Source organism: Syngnathus floridae, chromosome 3 (assembly GCF_059516105.1).
Source record: "Syngnathus floridae isolate MCC-2025c chromosome 3, RoL_Sflo_1.0, whole genome shotgun sequence".
Lineage (NCBI taxonomy): Eukaryota > Metazoa > Chordata > Actinopteri > Syngnathiformes > Syngnathidae > Syngnathus > Syngnathus floridae.
In genome coordinates, this window is record NC_142415.1 from 14,448,045 (window position 1) to 14,471,670 (window position 23,626).

General features: G+C 39.3%; 1 protein-coding gene across 3 annotated transcripts in view; it reads right to left on the minus strand.

The window, feature by feature from the left end:
• Nucleotides 1-23,626, minus strand: part of LOC148400706 (CUB and sushi domain-containing protein 1-like) — a 276,392-nt gene that overhangs the window by 22,612 nt on the left and 230,154 nt on the right. For all 3 annotated transcript variants that reach the window (XM_088370818.1, XM_088370816.1, XM_088370817.1), the window contains 21 exons: nucleotides 22,845-22,941; nucleotides 21,833-21,937; nucleotides 17,118-17,236; nucleotides 16,972-17,041; nucleotides 15,903-16,019; nucleotides 15,362-15,571; nucleotides 13,669-13,857; nucleotides 13,211-13,388; nucleotides 9,206-9,351; nucleotides 8,867-8,947; nucleotides 7,936-8,049; nucleotides 6,526-6,642; nucleotides 6,083-6,154; nucleotides 5,524-5,670; nucleotides 4,614-4,802; nucleotides 4,099-4,284; nucleotides 3,670-3,867; nucleotides 3,236-3,409; nucleotides 2,258-2,431; nucleotides 1,809-1,982; nucleotides 367-555 (listed from right to left, as the gene is read on the minus strand). In XM_088370818.1, coding sequence (XP_088226944.1) covers nucleotides 367-555; nucleotides 1,809-1,982; nucleotides 2,258-2,431; nucleotides 3,236-3,409; nucleotides 3,670-3,867; nucleotides 4,099-4,284; nucleotides 4,614-4,802; nucleotides 5,524-5,670; nucleotides 6,083-6,154; nucleotides 6,526-6,642; nucleotides 7,936-8,049; nucleotides 8,867-8,947; nucleotides 9,206-9,351; nucleotides 13,211-13,388; nucleotides 13,669-13,857; nucleotides 15,362-15,571; nucleotides 15,903-16,019; nucleotides 16,972-17,041; nucleotides 17,118-17,236; nucleotides 21,833-21,937; nucleotides 22,845-22,941 — 3,046 coding nt within the window. The remainder of the gene's footprint in view (nucleotides 1-366; nucleotides 556-1,808; nucleotides 1,983-2,257; nucleotides 2,432-3,235; nucleotides 3,410-3,669; nucleotides 3,868-4,098; nucleotides 4,285-4,613; nucleotides 4,803-5,523; nucleotides 5,671-6,082; nucleotides 6,155-6,525; nucleotides 6,643-7,935; nucleotides 8,050-8,866; nucleotides 8,948-9,205; nucleotides 9,352-13,210; nucleotides 13,389-13,668; nucleotides 13,858-15,361; nucleotides 15,572-15,902; nucleotides 16,020-16,971; nucleotides 17,042-17,117; nucleotides 17,237-21,832; nucleotides 21,938-22,844; nucleotides 22,942-23,626) is intronic.

Here is a 23,626-nt window from a genome sequence, read left to right on the forward strand (position 1 = left end):
CACCCACATGAACAAATTATCACTATTCAGGCTGTCCTCTGAACCCACTCATGTTCTCTATCTTTTAGTTACTTCAAAAAGCTGTTTACCTCAGACAACCTGGATCGTGTAGCCCTTAACGGGCATGATAACATTTGTTATTTGAATTAGGATTCAAACAACCTTATAAAGCATTTCAAAGGCAGTAAATCAAAAATGAAAAATAATAAAATACAGTAAAACATAAAAATACAGCAACCCTCCGTCTATCTGTTCGTCATGATATTCATTAAGATAAATTAGGGTGATAATTTTAGTGGCTGTTAGTTAAGAAGGTGTCTTTAATGTACGGTAAAACTATTTTCATGAGAATATTTCTCGCCTCACCCAAGCATCGAGGGGTTGGTCTGTCCCAGCGTCCATCATGTAGGCAGGTGAGGAGCGCGGAGCCGAGCAGGTAGAAGCCCCGTTTGCAGTGAATGGCCACGGTTATGCCGTAGCTGAAGATTTCCGGGTAACGTAGTCCAGACTGCCGCACACCATTCTCCACATGCCCGGGGTCGGAACAGTTTACCACTGGTGAGAAAGGAGGATGAATGAACCAGGAGAAAATTGATGGAACAAATTTCAAGTCATTTCACTGTGTTTACTTCCTTTACAGTTACAGATGATGACAGTAATCTCAATGTTTGTGAAAGTTATGATCAAGTAAATTTATTTGAAGATCCATACAATTACATTCATGCTAAAATGTTTTTCTTTGACATGGCTCTACGATATTCTTTTACTATCTTGCTATAGTTCATTTCAGCATGTCTTCATTTCTGCTTTGTAGATTTTCCTGTCACAAAATATTTACGGAATGAGTCATTAATTATTAGGCGAGTGGTCCTTTGATGTCCACTAGAAAGACAAGCAGCTTTGAAGCATGCTTCAAGGCAGCAGGTCCATTTTGTTAAAAAGTCTTTTGGCCTTAATGTCAGTCAGAAAGCGCAGTTTGTTTTCTACATGTCACTGGAGAGACTGATTCAAGTCTAAGTGGGGAACATGGAATATGTATGAAAATGTGCGTGCGTGCGTGTGTGGGCACTCAAGTTGAACAAAAAAAAAGGTTCTTAATTGACAGCTGCTGCTGAGAAGCAAAAAGTGAGTTGGATAAATTCCTCGAATAGAAGACAGATATGTGCAACGCCGCAGTATCGATCTGGCCCTGCGACCGAGCAGAGCGCCCAGGTGTTTGCACAATTTAATACATCATAACTGCTGCAACACAACAAGGTCAGTGGGGGTTGATAATGTTACATCCACGCATGATTAGCTGAGTGGGATTTGTTGCTGGAAATGTGCTGCATATTGTGTGCGGTAAATTTACAAGGTGAGTTTCACAAATACAATGGAAGCTCACACTGGTCACACCATTTGGTACACATGAACAATTCTCCATTCATCAAGTCTGCACACCACTTTTCCTGTTTAAAACGGAAGATTACAGGGCAACAGATTACAGTTACAGGGCAAATAGAGAGATAGATAAACATTCATTTACACTTTCACCATGTGCGAACGGAACCCACACTGCCTGCACAGAAGTCAGGAAAATGAACTCCTGCACAAATGAGAGACGCCTCCCCCTCTTCCCAAAAAAAGACTGTATAGAATTCTGCTTTTGCAAAGACAATATTCACGGTGACCCTAAGAATGGAATTTGATGCCACATTTGCATACCAACACAATAGAGTAACTATACTTTTTAGGATAATTTAATTCAATTCCTCACACTCACATTTATGTCTTGTGATAAGTATGTCTTAATCTGTGTTATGTGTTACCTTTGCAAAGAGGTAGTGGGCTGCTCCATTGCCCATTGAGTCGACATTGAGCGCGGGTATTTCCACTCAAGATGTAACCTTTATTGCAGGTGAAGTTGACAACATCATTGAGGTTGAACTCACTGCCATTAGTCCGCCCGTTGGCTGGGTTACCGGGATGACCACAAGTTATGGCTAAGGGTAGAGAATACAAATGTTACAAACTGTCACTGAAAAATCAATTGTACACTTTATTAGTACATCTGAAGAATGGAATCAAAACCTACAATGAACATTGTCACTGACACAGTCGGAACTATATTTTTTAAGAATTACTCAGGTGTACCTATTGTTGTGACAAATTGTGAATTTATAGTTGATATCCATCCTTCTTGGAATTTTATTTATTAGTTGTCTCATTATGGAAAAGCGATCATTAGTGATCTGCTTTTGCAATATCAGGTACTTACGGACACAAACAGGTGTCGTTCCAGACCACTGATGGTCTTGTTGGCAGATTCTGACAGATGTGCCGATCAGGCGATATCCCAGCATGCACTGGTACACCACTGTGTCGCGGTAGCTTGAGCCATCACCGCTAATGTGTCCATTTACGATAGGACTTGGAGAGTCACAGTGGCCAGCTAGGAGGGGAAAAAGCCATTATATCAGAATACAACCTCAAAAGATGCATGTGAAATATGGAAGGAAAAGGTCACATTGAACATTCGTGTATTTATTTCAGTTTAATTTGTTGACCTTGAGGAATAAATTTCTTTGAAGAGAAAAAAAATGGTGACACATTCTTTATTTGCATGTGCCACATCCAGGCTGAAACGCAATAAAATCACTTTATATATTATTGAATCAGTGTGATAGAAATGCATCAGAAGATCATTTGAGTTAACTGGAGCATGTGAACAGATTATCTTGTTTTTGGTTCACTCAATTTTCAATTATCTCATCTCGACACGCATAGCAACTAATTGTGTGGTCAGAAGTATCAAAACACCTTGCTGTTGTACCTAAGCAAAGTCAACACACAGCTTTGCAGGCACAGCAGGGAAGACTTTCTAAAATATGTTGGAGCGTGTCTGCGGATGTTTTGTCTATTCATCCAGAAAAACAAAGGTCACCGATGTTGGACCTTTGTGAGTGCCTGTCTCACGATCTTTATTCCTTTTCATCACAAATGTTTTTTGAAGGAAGGCTTCTTTCACATCAGACTCAGCCTTTGTGGATCTTGCTTTGTGTACTGGGAGCAGAAATATGCCTTGCACAATTTCTTGGTAAAATGAAGACTCATGATTGAGCGCTATATGGGTAGGTGGATGAAATCTCCAAATTGTGAACTGGGATAGGCTCCAGCTCACTTGTGACCCCAATCAGGGCACGCAATAAAGAAAATGAATGGCGATACAATTCAAACTAGATTTATTGAGACTTACCGAGACACCTGGTTTCAGAACCACTCCACAGCCCGTTGGCTCCACATTCTCTGACATGTGATCCCACCAAAGTATAGCCATGGTTACACATAAAGATTGCAGTTGCACCAAATGTGGTCAGAGTTCCAAGTTTGGTGCCGAATGGCGGAGAAGGAAGATCCCCACAGGACAAGACTGCAAAGCAAAATTCAAGTTTAATATTGACAATAGAAAATAAAATACTATAATAAAGAACGTGGCAATTAAATTATTCATTTAACAATGTGGTGTATTAAACTTTTGGAATGTAAGGCATAATGAAATACAACTATAATTCCAAGAGGAACAACAGAACAAAACAAACAATAAAATGTTTTAGATCGCTTCCTGCAGTGTCCTGTGGACCCACAAAATTGTTGTCCGACTTTCATAGCAGTATTGATTATTTGACTTACTTGTGCATGTTGCCGGGTCATCCGACCCCTCCCACGTCCCATTGGCAAGGCAGCGTAGTGTTCGATGTCCCGCTCCGAAAGAGAACCCCGCTGAACATTCCAGCATGGCCAAGGAGCCAAATTCTCCCAAGGTCCCAGAGAGCAGACGGTAGGTCACGTGATCAGACAAAGCACCCTCGATGCTGGGACAGTGGATGGCTGGGAAATACATGTAAGGTCATGAGAGCTGAATTAATGAAGAGCACACTTAATGATGGTGGCTGAAGCTTAGCCTTTGAGGACTTTACAGGATTAGCTCTAATAACAAGGTGACTGGTTCAAGACCAAAAATGTCAGATTGAGTATTTATTTGTAGGCTGAAATACATGGAAAAAAATCAGCCACGTCGCTCTCCATCTTGCCCTCTAATCACAAAAAGGTAACACTTACAGAGACACCTTGGGGGTGAGGCAGAATTACTCCAGCTGCCATCCTCCAAACACACTGCTGTGGCTGGTAGACTGGGGTCAAGGTAATATCCGTGTTTACAGTGGTAGGTCACCTGACTGCCCACATTGTAATGGTAGGCGTAGAAGCTGCCATTGCCTGGTGACTGGGGGATCCCACAGGAGATAGCTGCCAATCACAAATAAAAGTGTTATGGAGATGCTCATTTTATTCATCATAACGAAACGTTAAGGATTTGCTGAGGGTAAACAAATGTACCATATGCTTGTGAGTATTGCTTGTTTATATGTGTTGCTCCACTGGTTGTGTTCAAATATCTATTGCTTTAAGGCAGTGACACTGATGCTATTCATTAGTCTGTTTAGGATGTTTTGAAATGTTTGTCCGTATTAAGCTAAATAGACTATTAAGGCAAAAGATCTTGAAAAAATTGAAAATCGGGTCACTCGTATCTTATATCGAGGCACTACTGTTTTGAGACATGCTTAGTATAGTACCTTGACAGAAAGGTGAAGGTGTGTCCCACTGGAATAACCCATTAGGGTGGAGTCTACAGGTGGAATTCATTGAGCCAACCAGACGGTAACCATGGTTACAGAAGAACTGGAGTCTGCTGCCTGGGCGGAGTTTGGTTCGGTTGACAACACCTCCATTCGCTGGCGGATCATTAATACTACAGTATGCAGCTGGGGAGACATTGAGAGAGTAAAAACAAAAACAAAGAAAAAATTAGTACAAAAAGCAAACTTTTTTTAGGGTGGGAGGAGTGCTTCTCCCACACACAACAACAAAGTGAGTCACTAATCATTATTTCCATGTCGGATAGTTATCTTATGCACAAGTATCTTACGTCAGCCTCATTTAAATGACTCATGTGGCCTTTTGTCTTTCACTAACATCATCTGTTTGAAAATGCATCTGATCTCTCTGTGGCTCATGTTATACAACCAACATTGTTAGGGCTATTGAGGACAAGGGTTTCAAGGGGCTTACTTACACCAATTATGCCACTGTATGAGAAACAAAATTGGAAACATTTCAGAAGTGGAGTATTTAATTACAGTTGCAACTCTAAAAATTTAATTATTCATTTTAAAAATGTGGTAACATTCGATAGACGTCTATTTTCAATAGGTAGCGGTCATTGTGTTGTGCTATTCCAACTCCAAACTACATTGTGAAAATAATTGTAATTTTGTGGTTAAGTACGGTAACATTATTAACAATTGAAAGAAACCCAGTGGGATAAAATCCTTTCCACAATATATTCAAAATATAAATACCAATTAATGTGCACTTGCACTTCTCATTAAGGTCACGTTTATAAATCAAAAGGGCACCCCCCCCCACCACAAACACACAATGTATATAATGCATAATTTACTGAAATGTATGGTGTGCATGTACCCGAGTATCTTATCTTGAATCCTTTCTTGTTGGTTGCATGGTCAGTGGACCAGCGTAGGTAGAGCTGATTGGTTTTGGAGGTGAAGTTGAGTTGAGATGAATGATTTCCACTGAGAGCCACAAGCAAAGGGCTCTGTCCTGAGGACCCTGCAAGAAGCGCATGAATAAAACATATGGTGAAGCTGTGTACATAGTCAACCCTACATTTTCAGATTGCATGGATAACTGATGGATAACATGATTTGTTTTTCACCTAGGTAGTTGTTCCATTACTCGCATATTCATCCTATATTAATAATGATAATGATAACACCTCTGCAGGATTGCACAAAGCAAACAGATGATGCACGCCTGAGAATATGTTCAAATTCTATATTATGTCTTCGTGCGTGTGTGTGTTGCTGCATTTTTAATGACAAATTCATCCAACTGTGGTGAACGCCTACTAATGTTTCATTCTTATTAAGAACACAAAGATGCAAAATGTGACTTTTTTGGCATAAACAAAAATGGCATATTTGCATTTGTTTGTGTGTGTTCCATGTGTGAGACAGTGTACCGTCAAAAATTTCCAGCTCGTCAAATTGCTTTTCACTGTGGAACATCTCAACGTAGATATTGATGATGTAACCTGAGAGACAAGACGCTCATTAAACTATAAACACATTAAGCAAATTCCAGCAGACAACATTAGGCACGTCTGAGTTTTCTAATGTGATTCAATACATATCAAAAGGAGGATTATCCAGTCAGCCTGTTCATCATTACGGTTAGAGAACTGTGCTTCACATTTATTTAGCAACATGATAAGGGACAAAAAATGGAAACATTCTCAGTGATAAAGTGCCCGTCAACATCACTGCAAACTACAACCGTAATGAAGAACATTAATGCAAAACTGAGCAGTATTATCAATTGCAAGGGCGGAATGTACTGGATCTCATTGAATACAAGAGTAGCTAATGACATGGCATGGGATTGTTAAACTATAGCCAAGTGTACCTGGAAGCATGCGAAGTAGCCAGGAGCAGGTCTGGCTGTTGGGGTAATTGCTGGGGAACATAGGACTCAAAATGACTCCCGATGATGAAGACCTCTCCTCATTGGCTGGACACTGGGCTGGAGAGGGAAACATGCATGTTATAAACCGTATGAAGAGGAAAAACTTTATTGTGCAAACTACACTTCAAAGTGACACATAGTGAGTTTTCTTATTGTATTCAAGGTTGTTTTTCCGTTTACATGTCCACGCATGTTAACGATAACTGTTAACACTGGAAGCGTGATAATCAAACAGAGTGTTCATTCCTTTCAATCCATTCAGCAGCCTTGAGTACAAGCAAGAAATAAACAAAACGTACTGCCCCATCTCTAAGTGTCATGGCAATAAACACTTTCACATGAAGAGAAGGTGAACTCTAATTGTGCCAAAGGAGCACTTAAGTTGCATGATGTTACGGTAAGAGCACAGTCTTCTATCTATTAAACACAATGGGCAGAGCGATAACAAAGGCTGATCCTCTCGGCGGCGCCGCATCTGCTGTGAGAGAAATAAATGCAACAGCTCACTCTTTTCACAGATTCCACAAAGAGCCTCAAATTCATTTCCAGAGAAGATGTACTGATGATGCTTACAAGGAAGTGTTCCTCTTGAGACACTGAGATTACTACGTTGGCTAAATTATTTAAAAAGAAAAGATTAAACAAGATCAATCAATCTATATATGAAAATATAAATAGCTTTTCATTTATAGCAAACGTGATACTGAGATGAACAGTGTGTAAACTAAGAGGTATGTTTTCCTCCGCAGATGTATTTTTTTGACAGGTTTAGCATTTTGAGCGTAAAAGCTAGTATATTCAACTTTTTGGGGGGATAAGAAATATGTAATTTTCACATACAATGATAGATTGTATGTAAATATTTACACGTTTCTGTCTCAGATGATGACAAAACTGAGAAAAGTGTTGACTCACCTCCTACTTCCAATAAAAAATGTAAATACTTTTTCCTACATACTACAGTTTTTTAATGTCTATTTACTTTAATTCAGTAAAACTAAAACTTTAATTTATTTTACTAGATTTTGACTTTTAACAGAGAATGTAATACATCAAGTTCGAAGGAGCCTATATCATCAAAAAGATATCGTGAGGAAAAGTATTGCAAGAATAACTTCAGCAGACATTGTCGTTTTTGTCATATATTGAATCATGACATTAAGTCTCAGTTTGGCTGTTTGTAATTCTTCCTTAGGAACAAACACAAACAATTATGCAATCACAAATTTAAACTCATAAAAATTATGATTTTGATATTTTGTATTTTCTTTTTTTACAGGTCCTCAAGCACACATTTATTCTCACAATATTTCATCTTTACACGTGGATCTCTGATGGATTCTGCCTTACCTTGACATGTTGGCGGTGGCGCCTCAAACAATAAATGGGAGTTGAGCGTACACATGAGCTCCGCCTTCCCAACGAGTGTGTATCCAGGGAGACAACGATAAGCCACAATATCGCCTATGGCGTGGAGAAAATGAATTATTAAAAAAATAAGAATAATAATCAGTCACTCACTATACATAATTGATTGAGAAGCACACATTCTCAAAATGATAAATACTGAATAGTGGCCTCAGGTCTTACAATAAATGTTTCTGTGTTTTGCTGCATTTACTGTTCTATTGATGAAAGTTTGCATTTTTTTTTGCATTGCATCTTGCAAAGCTGCTGCTACACTTGATGTTGATGGTATGATGTTCCTCTCTCATATTGTTAAAAAAGTACAACTGTCAACTGATATTTCTTTTGACTATCGAGTACGTGATCGTTTTTATATATGATTTTTATAAATCAAATCTATAGACTTTTCTAAGCAATATATTTTGGTCAGTTTTAATGGTTTTTTTCCTATTTACAGATAACATATTTTACTGTAAAATACAAACTTTTCCATACTCCTGACAGGGACAATTGATGGTTGCTGTGTGTTTAAAATTACACCTATGGTTGAATTGAAAGGTCACATAGGCTGAAAAGCAAGAAGCAGTGAGTGCATTATATAACATAGTGGTGAGGGAAAATAGAAGCCTTGACAAGTGATTATTTACCTGAAAATTGATGTTTTTCAAAGCCCCAGCACATATTCAACCACAATGAAAATATTTTCTTTATTTGAGGTGGCGGTTATATGTCATTGTATGTGAATGACAATGCATTTCAAAAAAGGCAATATTCAGAAAATATAATATGAAAGCAATTGATTAATTTTTCACCTTGGTTCCTCCTCAAACTTCACTAACATCAAGTGATCATACACAGTATTCTGCATTATTACCTATTAGAAATTCTTCATCCTCATAGATTATTTCAGCGTTCTCCACAACAGGAGGAGGAGGGCATTTCTTCAGACGGTAGGCTATAAAGAAAAAGTATATATTTATATAATATGGTTTGACTAAATATAGAATATTGCAAAAAATGCATTTGCATATTTGCAATTTTATCTGATGCCTTTGTGCCAGCAACAGTTCCAAGAAGTTAGCTATTCATATAAAAGCTTTGTTTTATGAGCTGTGCAATACAAACGTGGCCCATGGCCAGTCTAATTTCCTTTTATAAGAAAACTTAAGGGTTTAAATTAGATATTGTTTTGAAAAACAATATGCTCATGTACCATGGAAGTTGAGAATGAAGAATCCTCCGGTGGAAAAGTCCGAATGAAAGCGGATCAGAACCTTGGAGCTGGAACTGTAGGCTGACTCTAACGCCGTGTTGCCGCTGAAGACTCCCAGCTGAGGACTGGATGCATCTGGACCGTCCCTGCATGAGGACAAGTGAGAGTACAGACGTGCGACAATGGAAAAAAAAAAAAAATTAAAATTGACTGCATAAGCACAAGCTTTCCTGGACATCTGGTGTTTGTGACAGGAAAAATGTGATTTTAACGATTCATATTTATACTCAGTCTTCTATCACTCAGTGTGAACAAGTCGAGCCCTTAAAATCACAAGATGACACGATAATTAAGTATGACCAGATGCTCTTTTAGTATTATTACTGCCTCTGACATAACTTTAATTTGCTGCTATTTGCTGTCTAATTTCAAGAATATATTTATTGTTTTGCAATTAAACAAGGCCCATCTTGTTCTGAAGCGGAAATAAAAACAGAATAAATGAGAAGCAATTATACACGGTAGTTTGTGCTCATTTAGGTCTGGGGTGGCCCTGATTTATATTTTGTCACCTTTGTTTGCTTTTTCACCCTTTTGCAAACAAGTTCATTGAACAAAGCTGTTGGATTAAAGGCTTAACTTAGCTCATTAAAAATTGAATGTTGTTGAAAGGTTACATTTTCTAAAGTTCCTAAATGCACCTTTTTGTTTTTAATGAGCGTGCATTTGGATTAAACAAGGCTTGTAAAATTTTAATTCAATAAGTGTGCCTGGAATCTCTTGGCTGCTCAATAATTCAAGGTCTTCCGTAGGTGTTGAAACCCTTTTAGTGAATCAAAATGTACTGTTTGTCTGATTAAGCACAAATTGAATACAGAATGTTGAGTGTTTCTTATTTTTCAGCCTGAAACTCACACAACTACAGTTTTTATTAACCAAGCATCCGCGCCACCTTTTTATTTTATACAATTTGATTTAAAATATTCTTTGGTGGCTGGTATCTATAATTCATGCTTAATTTTGAAAAGTGCATATATTCTCCTTTAACTCAATAAAATCCTGCACTTAGCTGGAGCGGGCTGTTTATATCTTTTATCAAAGCGTATCTTCCATCGAGTGCATGGTATCAGCTTCTGAGCATATATATATATATATATATATATATATATATATATATTGCAGCTCATATTGTAGTTTAAGCAATTGCCATACATTAATGAGAGCGTAAGATGAATGTGTCCCCATAAATAAACTGATGTCCTTGCTGGCTAGCAAAATGTATATGTGAGGATTTGGAATTGTGACAAGAATGTTCACTGTAAAGAGAGATTCAAAAGTGATATATCAGCGTAACATTACCATATTGCAATACATCATACATGCCATCTTTTCTGGCCCGGAAGATAGCAAAGTGGAGTATCACAGTCTAAAGCTCCCCCTCCCACTATTGTTCACCCACAATTCGGTGAACAATTGCGAGTCTTTTCCAAGGTGGCAAATGTTGCGTTGTTTTCAGGGTTCGTTCAAGGTCGCAAATGTCCCAAACAAAGCCCCAGTATCTTACTAAATAAGGGATGATCAATCAAACAATTGAGTATGGAGAAAAGTTACTATGGATCATCACGATAAAGGATGATCAATCAAACAATTGAGTGTGGAGAAAAGTTACTATGGATCATCACGAGTGTAAAGGTAATATTTACTTGGCGCCATTAATTGGAACCATAATTTTTCATTAGTATAGAACGGCCTACAGTGCTCCAAAATATCCGAATTCACCTGGAATTAACAGCTAGACAAGTGGTAAAGGTTCAAACAGGACAATGATTCTAAACACAATCAAAATTTGGAATAGATAAAGTGGGCTAGTATTTATTAAGCCTCTGCAATTGTCATCCTGAAGCCTCCACCATGAAATAAGGATCGATCAATAAGTTAATAAAAGTCCAACATGAATATTACATTCCTGCCCATGGTAAAAGTTTAGAAACTTCTCATTACAACTGTGTGGACTTAAAAAAATAATCTCCAAGTATCGTCCAATGCAGAGAATGGGGTGGTGCTTTCGTTCATCAGCAGGCAAAACACAACAGGGAAAGTTTGGCAACATCCCCTGACATTTGGATACAGTGCCACCGTTCCCCGGGAGTTAATGGGCATGCTGAGCCGAAAAGCAGCAAGGGCAAATAAGTGAGATATGAAGAACATAGCAATGTACAAGACGTGGCATTCAGCACTATGATTAATGAGACCATGGAACAAAAGAGGAATGGCGAAGAGGGAAGCTAGAATAGATGCTAAAAAAAGGACTTGCATGAGAAGCAGTATTAAGTTTCAAAAGCTTTTTTTAACACAATGTGCTTGCATAAATTGAAGCAAACCCTCCTTATATAACACAGTTGGAAGGCAACATGTTTTGCATTTAACCCCGTTCCAATATGTGTTATCATTAATGTACCTTCAACATCACTTGGAAATCATTGACATGATAAACACTGTCAGCTAATGCTAATCTTTGCGTTCAACAGAACTCGATGCGCAAAGTCACCACTAACTAAGCAAGCGCTACCTGGTGCCTGTTACCTCACTTGTTTTATTTTGGTCTCAGTGATTCACTAGGAGACTTGATAAAGAGAAACCAAAGAGCCCGACAGTGTCTTCAACACAGCGGTGGATCATTAAGAATTGCAAACATACAACTTTGATTTGTCCCTTTAGAGGCCATGAGAAATGTTTTGGATGCATCATTAAATGCAACCTCCAACAATTTTTTTGTTTTTTTGTTTATTGCACTCTTAGGGCAGTGGAAAAGCCTGCATAGACAATAGATTTGTTTCAGTGTTATATCAAAAAGCCTTGTTGGCATCCAATAACTCATTCCTGATTATGTCATTTCATTGGCACAACCAAATTAAGGACAGTAAAGCAACTAGCAAGTAGGTGACTCAAAAGAAAGTTCCCATCTTTTGACAAGCTGATTTACTCTAAAATGTATTGAATTGAATATAGATTGAGCTTTGCATTTGTTTTTGTCAAATATCGCATTGTAAATGATATTTATTTTGCAACAGTAAAAGGTCAGAAAGGGATTTTCGACATGTCAGTGCAGTGGGCAGTGTTACGTGAGCACAAGTATCACCTAAATCCCCGTTCAACTGTTGACTCACTTGGTTGTGGGCTTCTCCTAACATGTACCAATAGACTCTGAGGGGCAGCAAAATTGAAAGCAAGTGCTCACCGATTGCATTGCCTTCAATTTCAACTGCTCGCTTCACAGCTTGACTCTTAAGCCTCCAAATTAAATGCTTAGACCAGTTCCACTTGATTTTTAGCCTCACTCAAAATAAATTCTACAACATGCTGCCAACAAGTAACTAGTAAGTGAGAATATTGTCCGGAGGTGACCCGATCTTTTCAGATGCAACCCAGTCCCACTGGATTTGGCAACTCTGTCTCCAGTCCGCCTTTCATTACATTCCCCACTCCTGACTGAATCTGATCATTACGACCAGAGTTACCCAGACTCCCTGGGCTCTTGGGCTCAGTCGGGGCCGGTCCACTGAGTCAGATTAAATTGGTCAGTGGTCCCATTGTAAATGCATTACTCTCACACTACCTGTATTACAATCTTAGCTCCACATTGAATCCCATTATAGCTACAGTAGAGCCAGGGTGTGCATAAACTAGAGTATCCATCGGGAGGCTATGAAGTTGGGGTCCCTGCAAATCCACCAAAAAACAACCACTACAATGAGACTCATATACTCGCAGCTATAAAATGTAATACACTTGCACCTGTAATGAGCTGTCGAAAAAAAACAAAAATCCGTGTGTCATAGAGCTGCAGTGCATCACGCTGAAAGACTGTCACATAAATAGAAATATGTTTTTAGAAGTCAGTATGGTGCGCCACTGCAAATACACAAGCATAGACAACTATAAATCTATGTCCGTAGATGAAAAGGAGTACATTGTATTTGTACATTGCAGCGGGTTTAGGCTTACCATACGGCAATGTAATCAGTGACAGGCTCGGTCTGCAACAAGGTAAAGTTGATGTAAACTCCATGTCCGTGGGGAACGTCGATGAGCCAGCTACAGTCTTGGGAGTTAGGGTATTCATTGGGGTACTGAGGCGAATAAATGGTCCCATTTTCAGCTGTGACATTGTAGCCACAGGGAGCTGCAAAGGCAGTCATAAAAGATTATTTATTTGGAACTGTCCTTTAGTTCCAAATAAAACATTTTAAAACATTCTGGACCTTCAAAACTTGATAGAAACAGGCTAAAAAAGAGCTGGAAGATGGACACTAGCAAAAAGCTACCACAAACGGCCATTATAATTGGTTAAAATTTGGTGTATTGTGAAGAATTCATGTTTTGATTTCAATAATTGATTGATATTCCTCCATCAATGCCCAAAAGTAAACAAAAGACTAAGACATACAAGATTTTGTTCTCACCCTCGCAACGTGGAAATGGGTGGTTCCACTTCCGGTTGGTCCCATGCACACATGTGAGGACCGGGTGTCCGATCAAAACGTAGCCGGGATAGCACAAGAATGTTATTGACCGGCCAGCACTGTAATCACTGTTGATGATGTCACCATTGGTAAAAGGGGAAGGGTCCAGGCAGTTTTGAAGTTGATAAGCTAAAAGCAGACATTACTGTAAATTAGTACATACACTTTATTACAACACATTTAAATCTATTTCATATGACCAATGATATCCAAACGCAATGTGATGGAATAACCAATTCAGTAAGAAAAACTGGAACAAAACCATTTCTGAGTGACACGAGTAGCATTAATTTGCATCATGGGCTTCAAGAACAAGACTGATCTATTTTGGGCATGCAACATTAAAAGTCATTAATAACAACAGGCGTGATTGATGAGAAAATTGTCTAGACTTTAAGTAAATGTGTTGAATAATGGAAGAGAGTGTTGCAGCACTGTAACCAGTTGAAAGATGTGTACTGGCACACGTGTGCTGCCATTTAGTATTTGCTCAACATTTACAAATCCAGATGGGAAGTGTCTCAAAGGATACTTCAGAATGACAGGACTCAGCTCCTGTGGGCCACAGTTCAACTTAGTCAAAAAAAAAACCAACACTCACGCATGGTTGTTTTTTTTTTTCTTCCATGACCATGCCCATAATTCTAAATTCTAGAGGGGGGGGTTGTTTTGTTTTATAGGATGGCTAACTTGGTTTCAACCACAAACAATGGTCATAAAAAAATTGTGTTGTGGAACCACAAAAAATATTTTTAAAGCCACATCTGTGAGGAAACCAATTTTTGGCCACTTTGGTGTTTACTGCATTTACATATGTCACTCTTCCGGCAACAAATGTCGGTCTTCCATGGAGCTACAATAGGATGATGCCTAAGGTTTGGCGTCGCTTTAAACTATAAAAAAGGACAAAAATTTAATTTTTGTTATTACTGCAAAGTGAAGTTGGAGGGGAATAGAGACAGGATCAAAGGACATGTGATACATCTATCTCTGATTTCTATCTATCTAATTTTCCCTAGCGTTATCCAAACATTAATATAGCTTTGTACAAAATCTTATCTCTCCCTGTCTTGTAGGGATAGTTAGACCATGGGAGTTCACAGGGACATGAATCAGAGTGACAGGACTTGACCGGTGCAAATTCAGGTCAAAACAGGGGCAATTATCTCATGCATGTAAATGTAGGTGGACTTGTGTGTCCTTTAGCAAGTCAGGTTACGCTGCCAGTGACATGTTTTGTGTTTTTGATGGGAGCCGCTCGACGGTAAGAGTAAAGTAGACAAGATGTCAGCCTCTCATGGGGGCTTTGCTAATGCGCCATCCTTTTTCAATAATTAGAGCAAAGCCATAAGGTTGCACACACTTAAAACAGCTTAAAACATCATACTCTTTGCGAGATGGCAATGGCCACTGTATTTGGATGGTAAATCATAATCTGTACCGAGCACTGAAGCACTTTTTTATTTCATCATTTAAGCAACTTGAAATGATCAGACCAAATGAGACCAGAGACAAACCAGAGTTGAGGAAAATCAAGCAAATGTTCAAATCTGTTTGGTTTGTCGCTTTCAATGAAAAAAAATAGGTCACTTTCTGACTGGAAGTGATTCATGACAATGAAAAGTGCACTCACCTTGATAAGTGAGTTTGAAGCCCATCCTGTTCTTGGAATGGTCACTGTAGAAGTGAATGATGGTCTGGTGGGTGGTACTTAAAAGAGACGGTGGCACTTGCGAACCAGTGAATTGTCCAATAAGAGACGAGCTGTGCTGTGGTCCCGACCGCACCTCGAGGAAGTCATGGTTGTCTTCAGAGGAAAAGTTTTGGAATTGAATATGGGCTCCTGGGATAAACATAAAAAAATATTAATATTGTTTTTTTTCATTTTACACACAAGGAAACACTTGTGCTCACTGTTAAATTACTTAGCACTTTGATTTAATAGCGTAAGAACAAGCACATTTCTTGCGCATATTCCAAGCCTACAACCAGATGTTATCAATGTCAAATTTAAAACACAACACATCACACGCTTGCCTCTAATTAAACACACGATAAGGCTTTTAATAAACCGTGTGTCACTCTCAGTAATGTTGTGCTGTAAACGACACCAGCAGATGTACTGACATTGCCTGATCCTCTTCAGGAATTATGCCTTGGTGCATAATACTTACCATATCCTGTTGGCAAGATGATTTGCCAGGTGCAGTCCAGGTTGCCGGGGTAGTTGCCGGGGAAACCCGGACTCAGGATCACTCCAGTGACCTCAGACAATACCCCGCCACAACGGGCTGACAGGATGAGAGAAAGGCTTGCATTAACGATACTTCACATGCGCTTCAAGACAATATTAAATGATGAAGAACACCAGCAAAAAGAAAAGACACAGACTAAAGTCACATCTTTTGTTTGGTTGGTCATTATCATCCTTCCAGTAGTGCTTTTAATTATATTATAAAATGACCCAATAAATATTTGTGTATGGCAAATATTGAGAAAGAGACAGCAATTGCGAGTCTAAGAGTGATACTTTTCCGTTCAGAGGGGCTAAGATTGCTCTTTCATTAAAATGACAGTTTTATTTCTTTAATATAAGAAAGAGATTGTATTTTTCGCCAAACCTTTTATTTTCTTGTAATATAACCACAATAACAATATTATGACCTGCCCATAATATTACTACTTAGTTTTTGTAATTTAATGTTTTAATTTTCCTCCCGCTTTGTTTTCTTTTTTTTTTCCAGCATTACTCTTGAATGCCTTCATTCATCTGTGACATCAATGAGCATTACAGAAAGAGGAACAATAATTTGTTTGCTGTATGCGGATGTTTACTTTTATAAGAAACGTATTTGGTTAGAAAATCACCTGTTTTGTCATATGATTACAATGTTGAAACACACGTTGCAGCGAGAGGAGCAGGACGCCCGGCTAAGAATAGCTTGTACTGGAAAATGTCAGTTTTACATGGAATGAACCTGCTACAGATGTAGACGTAAACCATTAGGGCCATAACACAAACAACAGTGGAACCAATTCATGAGTGAACATGTTCAAAAGCTTTGGCTTGCACCACAAAACTGCTTCTGTTGCCTCTCGTATGGTACTGTGAATCAATTAAAGAGTAACTTCACCCTCTTGCCGTGTTCATTCACTCCAGGTGGATGTTTATTGCAAAAATGTGTGCACCTTTTATAGAGCATACTAGTGTCTAAGTGTGCGTGCATGTGGATGTGCATGTACCTATACAAAGCGGAGGTGGGTAGTTCCATCTGCGCACAGTTCCAGGCATGCAGGAAATATGAGAATGGCCCTTGACAGGACAAAAAGTATTATATGGCAATTGTTTTGGAATGTTTTATTGTTATGTTTCGGGCTATAAGTGTTACCTGTAAGGTGTATCCAGGCTCACAGGTGAAGGCCACGACCTCATTGACCATGTATCTGTCTCCTGCTTTTATGCTGTTTGCTGGAATCATCGGCTCAGGACAGGTTGTCAGACCGACCGCTGCAAAAAAGTTGAACGTAAATGAATGATTACTGATGCATGTATAGTTAGAGTACATGACAGCTGTCGCACTAACGCCAACATTTCAACAATTCAATGTCTTAAATTAATCTTACCTAAGAAGCATGTTTTGGAATGTGGCACATTTTAACCTGCATACCATTGGTCATTTTCGCAAATGATAAAGGCTCCAGTTTATGCCTTTGAGTATACTGTTATTTTATGTGTCTATCAGTGTTGCTGCACAGTTTTTGTTGCTTAACACTGCAACTATCAGCTATTAGCCTGTCTATGGCATTTTCATCGCGTGTCAGCATTGAGCGAGTAGACAAGTTGACTTGTAGACTTCAAGGAAAAGTTTTTCTTCCATAAACAATGTGCACTTCTCTTTGTTTTAAGTTTAGCTTTTAAAATATATTTCAACTGCAAGTTGCAACAAACAGTTTGAAATGTCTTTTTGATGAATTACTCAGAAATTCTGTCTGCCAAACTGCTGCTTATTGTGAAGTGAGTCAAGTTCACTGCTGCCATACATTGCTCATACTGTATCTCAAATGTTGGCTCACAAATCAAAGCAAAAAAATAAGAATAAAAATCTGATGCATGACAGCTTGTATACAACCAAAATTTGTAGTATATTTATATTTACTTTTCTTTACTCTGCGGTTAATCAAAAAGCAGCAATCTCATTTCCAGACCAGTTGTTTGTATGACATATGATAAATGAGTCTTGTGATGATGAACATTATTCAACACTTATGTCTAAATTATAACACATTTTGATTAATTTTTCATGAAATACATGTGGCAGGTAAATATTACTAGATACTCCTTGTGGTTGTTTTTTCTGTTCCTATCAGTGACACCTAAGATTGTAGGAGTTTTTATAATACCTCTGGGATGGAGTGAAAGAAAATGGTAGTGTACACACACCCAACACAATTAAGGTTCAACACATTCAGATTGACGGATGCGAGCCTTTCATCAAGTAGCATTAGAAGAAACAGATCTGTGTGTATATACGTGTGTGCGTGTGTGTGTGTATGTGTGTCTTCCATTTGTTTGTGTGTTTCAATCCCAAACTTCTGCAGGAGACTGCCCTGGAGTAAGCGGTTACCATGGCAACACTGGGGTGGAAGACGAATAAAGAGGGAAGGGTAGAGAGAAGTGAATGTGTCTGTATGTGTTTGTGTGTCTGGTCTTGTTTGTTCATCATCTACCTGCCTACCAGCAAAACAATGTGATCCCGCAGAGTGCGCACACTTATGCACACGCATCCACGCACACACGAATACACACAGATGCCTTGGAAGTGTATGCTGACATTTGGGAGTGCACTCTGCCTGCATGCATTGGGAGGAGGGAACTTCTGTAAGATGAAGCACAAGTAAAAGAGCTGCATGCGACATTCACACTCAGTGCATTATTAGTTGGAGCGTCATGACAACTGATCAATGAAACTAGTCCATTTGGCTGACCATCCCTCTCGCTCCTTCTCTCCCTATGGAGAAATATAAGCTGTGATACCATTTAAAATGCTGACAGCACGACAAAGCGAGCCTCTGTGGGCACACGGCAACAGCTAGACAGTGTCAGCATTTTAGTCAAAATTGACGAGATTTACTACAAAGAGGCTTCAGAGGGTGAAAAATGATGAGAATATTACTTGTCACACGTTCCTCCCCACTTACCGTATTTTCCGGACTATAAGTCGCTCCGGAGTATAAGTCGCACCAGCCATAAAATGCCCCAAAAAGTGAAAAAAAACATATATAAGTCGCTCCGGAGTATAAGTCGCATTTTGGGGGGCAATTTATTCGACAAAATCGCACACCAAAAACATGCACGAGCAGCAACAGGATAAACGATAGCAACAACAGGCTAAACGATAGGTATGCTAACGTGACAAACACAAACAAAGAGCTGAGAACGGGCCTGACGTAACATATAGAGTGATTAAGGACAACTATTACATGAATAACATGTTTATAAAACCATCGGTGTCACTCCAATTCATTAAATCCATCGATCCTTCGATAAGATAGCAACAGGCTAAACGATAGGTATGCTAACGTGACAAACACAAACGAAGAGCTGAGAATGGGCCTGACGTAACATATAGAATTATTAAAGAAAACGATTACATGAATAACACGTTTATAAAATCATCGGTGTCACTCCAATTCATTAAATCCATCGATCGTTCTTTGTCAACAATGGGTGCGCACGGCTGAGGGCGCTTGCACTTCAAAATATTCCACAGGCTCATATAACGATAGATATGCTATATTTCAACTAACTATAATATAAGCAATAATATTATCAAACCATCCGTGCACTTTAAGTCCATTAAATCCATCGATCAAATTCCTTGTCCTTTGTCAACATCGCCGCGCGTGCGCCCTAACGTCAGCCTCGTCTTTATTCCACAGATCTAGTATATAATAACTATATTGTAGCGTTAACAAAGTACAAGGATAGACGTGGGCTTGGTAAACGGCTCTTTATTCCTCAAAACAAACTTCCAAGCGTGTGGCAGCGTGGACTTCCAGACACGAGAGCTCCATGGCATAGGACCGGGCGTGCGTAATGGCCATGTCCGACCCCCGTGCACCGTTCGCGGACAGCCACTCGGCCGAGCGCCGGCCCCTGACTCAGTAGAGTAGGACCGGGCGGGCGTAAAAGCCATAATAGTTTTTCAAACCTTCAATGTCACTCCGAATCCTTAATTCCTTCAAACTCTTTGTCCTCCGTGTCACTTAGAAATGATCACCGCTAATGATGCCGATAGTCCTTACGTGGGTACGTTTGTCCTTTTGTAAACAACCGCCGCGCCGCACCATGCCGTGCCACTGACGTCACTTGAAATAGTAATCCATTGGTACATCACGGTTCTCCAAACTTTCTTTCTGCTGCTCGATTACTGTTTTCAGCTGCATATTTTACAACTTGAAGTTTGTAACCTGCAAAATATGAGTTTCTTTTTGGTGCCATTTTTCTTAAACCCACCCAGTTGATGAGTCACGGCCAACGGTGAAATTTAGAGCGCCCTCATCCAGTTTCGTTTGAAAATATAATTTTTTTCAGATGTAGTTTTTTATTTTGTTTATTTGGTTGTTTTATCAAAGTCAAAGTCTGCTTTATTGTCGATTCTTTTTTTCATATACCAAGACACACAAAGAGATTGAAATTCCGTTCCCACGATCCCTCGGTGAGAAAGTACACACACGCATACAAGCAACACAAAAAAAAACAAGAAGGTACAAACAATGAATAAATAAGAGTGTTGAATAAATGATAAATAAACAAATAATAATAAATAACAATAATAAATATAAAAGGAGCAAAAATGGAGCAAGTGTACATACAGCAGACAGTGGACTTGGATATGGTGCTTTAAAGTGTTAATTGCTTTATTTGATGTTTTCTCTATTTTTTATGTTTTGAATATGTTCAAGAAAAAGATATAAAAGCATGTGAAGTGATCAACTATGCTAAAAATAACATGGGAAGTGGTCAACTATACTTGTAAGTAAGTGATGTCTTAATGATCAAGTAAAAATTTCTGAAAAAAACATATATAAGTCGCTCCTGAGTATAAGTCGCCCTCCCACCCAAACTAAACTTATAGTCCGGAAATTACGGTATATAACGTATATCGCGCTAGAGGTACATCAGCAACAGCGGTGGCTTCATTTAATAGCTATTTCTGAGTGATTAGCATAACTTCCTTAAATTCTGAAACAACCTACTCATTGAAGACAATCAATCATTTCTGCATCCTCAAGCACATTGGGTGGAGCAACCTAAAAATGTGGGAATTTCCTGTAACCTTGCTGTGAAAATTCCCAATAACTTTAGCACATTTCCTGGTGCTGGTTTGAAGATTTGTTTGGAGGCGTGAGACAAGAATTACAGTCATTGTAATGTTGAGTTAGATAGCAAATAGTTTTTTAGTTTACATCTATGCAGTTGTCAAAAACGTTAGAGCGAATCACCCGGTCTATGGCACAGGGAAACTTGGGCCATACCATTCTATGGAATTGCTCTACAAAAAAATTCGAAGTGTGATAAGTCAACCCAGGGGCAGCCAACAAATGAAGTTAAAAATGACAGCAAGTTAGTCGCATAGACTATCAAATAGGTGAAGACAGCCCCCCCACACACAAAACCTTGCACATTCTCATAAGAGGAGACATGTTCATTGATCTAGAAATGACTGTAAGCCAAAAGAACTACAATGACCTGAAAAGCACAGCCACGACCTAACAGGTGAGAGTAATTGTGTTTACTTTGTATGTGTGTGCATCACTAAGTCATGAAAGTGTCTATTCTTCCTGCGCGCTATATGACACAAGCATTTTGACAATCTCCGGGTTATGAGTGTATGTTTTGTGGTCAAGTACCGGTACGTGTGTCTGTGTCCTAGTTCAGGTCACTGACTCTTGTTATTTCATGTTGAAGGTTTGCTTCGATGTGTCTGTGCGTGTGTTTGGGCGCATGAACCACTCCCTGTACATGTTTTGTTTTCGATACGTATATCATTTTGCTGGTGATCAATCATTCATTCCATAGATGTTGAAATGTTCAACTTACTTTTGTATTCAAGGTGAAAGCCTGCAGCCACAACGCTTATGTCACTCTGAAAGTGCAAGAGAAGCTGATTGGATGTAGAGTTAAGAAGGGCAGGAGGTGTAGTTCCTGTAAAAAAAAAAAGAGAACAATAATTTAAATTGATTAAGAATTACAAACAATTTATTTGGCTTAGGTGTACCTAATGATGTGACCGCTGAGTGTAGAAAAATGCATAAGCTATAAAAGTCTAGCCTTAAGAAGTCTTTACAACCCAAGTCCATCCGGGAATTACCAGGAAAGGAAGGTGAGTGACCTCTAACCCTCCACAGACCGCTAACAAGGAATTGTCCCGATATGAGGGAACCCTCATCAGACCTCACGCTCAGTAGCAAACATCAGATCACTGCGGTTAGATTGGGCAGCTCCCCAGTGTGCCTTGTGGAGAAGGGCACAGTCATTTGCGTGTCTTTGTGTGCGAGTGTGTGCTGCCCAGTAGGCGGCATTTTTCATGTGTGATAGGTATATGACAGGTATGTGCTTGGGGCAGGTCACAGGGGAAACACCGCTGGGAGATTGTAAAGGTTAGCTCATTCTTTACTCCTCCCTGTCCTCTCTCCCACCTTCGAGGCTTCACTCAAAGTACAAGTGAAGCTTCTTTGCTCTTTCTTCTCCTGCTCCCACCGCTCGCTGTCGCCACAGAGGAGGACTTCTTAACGCATCAAAAGGACATTTAAGATAATATCAGATTCCTTGGTATTACAACTCATCCATTATATATGACTGGTGTGCAGTGTTATGTGTGTGCATGTGTGTGCTCATAGATTAATATCTGTCATAGCTAATTCATCACATATACTCAGTGTTTGTGTGTGTGTGTGCATACAGCTTTAGTTTAGGAGCTGTCATATCCTATCTATCATAGACCTCAACCTGTGTCTGTGTGTGTGTGCGTGTGTGTGCGTGTGTGTGTGAGAGAGAGTGTGTGTGCATGCGTGTGTGTGTGTGTGTGTGTAGGGGGGGATTATTGTCATACCAGAAAATGACCCTAATTTAGGAGCCGTCATGTCTCCCCCATCGTAGATCTCCAGAGAATCCCAGTTGTGCTCCGTAGCAAATGTCATCACTTGAATCTAAACAACACATAATGAAAATAAAACATATTTTGCATCAAGTGTCTGTGCAGAGTCATTGTAGAACTTTGGAAGTAGAAGTATTCTCGTGGCATTCTTGTCACGTTTTTTTCCCAGCCTATTTTTATAGCAGCAATAACATTGTGGTGTGGCACCCAATGGCTGCCATGTAACTCAAATGCAGTCAGCCTCTACATATTCACCATTCAGCAATCACAAATTCCCCTATTCACGTTTATTTCTAATGTCATGTCAGGTCATATGATATAGAGAATGGTAGTAAAACAGTCGTGTTGGCCTGCTGTGGCACGTAAACAGACAGCAACACGGCACTGACCGCCCTTGGTATTTAACAAGGTCTGCACTTCAACATCTGCCCAGCAGTATTTCTCCACCATCTGAATATCTGGATGCAGAGTGCTGTTCACGTTCACCTCATTCGTCTTGTCAAAAGACGGGCACTTTACAACGGGATATCTAGTGGTTAGCACGTTGCTATAATGTTTGGATATAGGCGTCTTAGTTGGGTCGGAGTACTTGGTGCGCAAGCCAGGTGTTGGCTGCGATTGTGGCGTGAGTAAAAAGCTAAGTGGTTGGCAAGGGTTAGTGACTCATCGATTACAACCAATCATGATTATATTTAGAATAACAACTATATCAACAACTTCTCTGAAACTTTGAACCC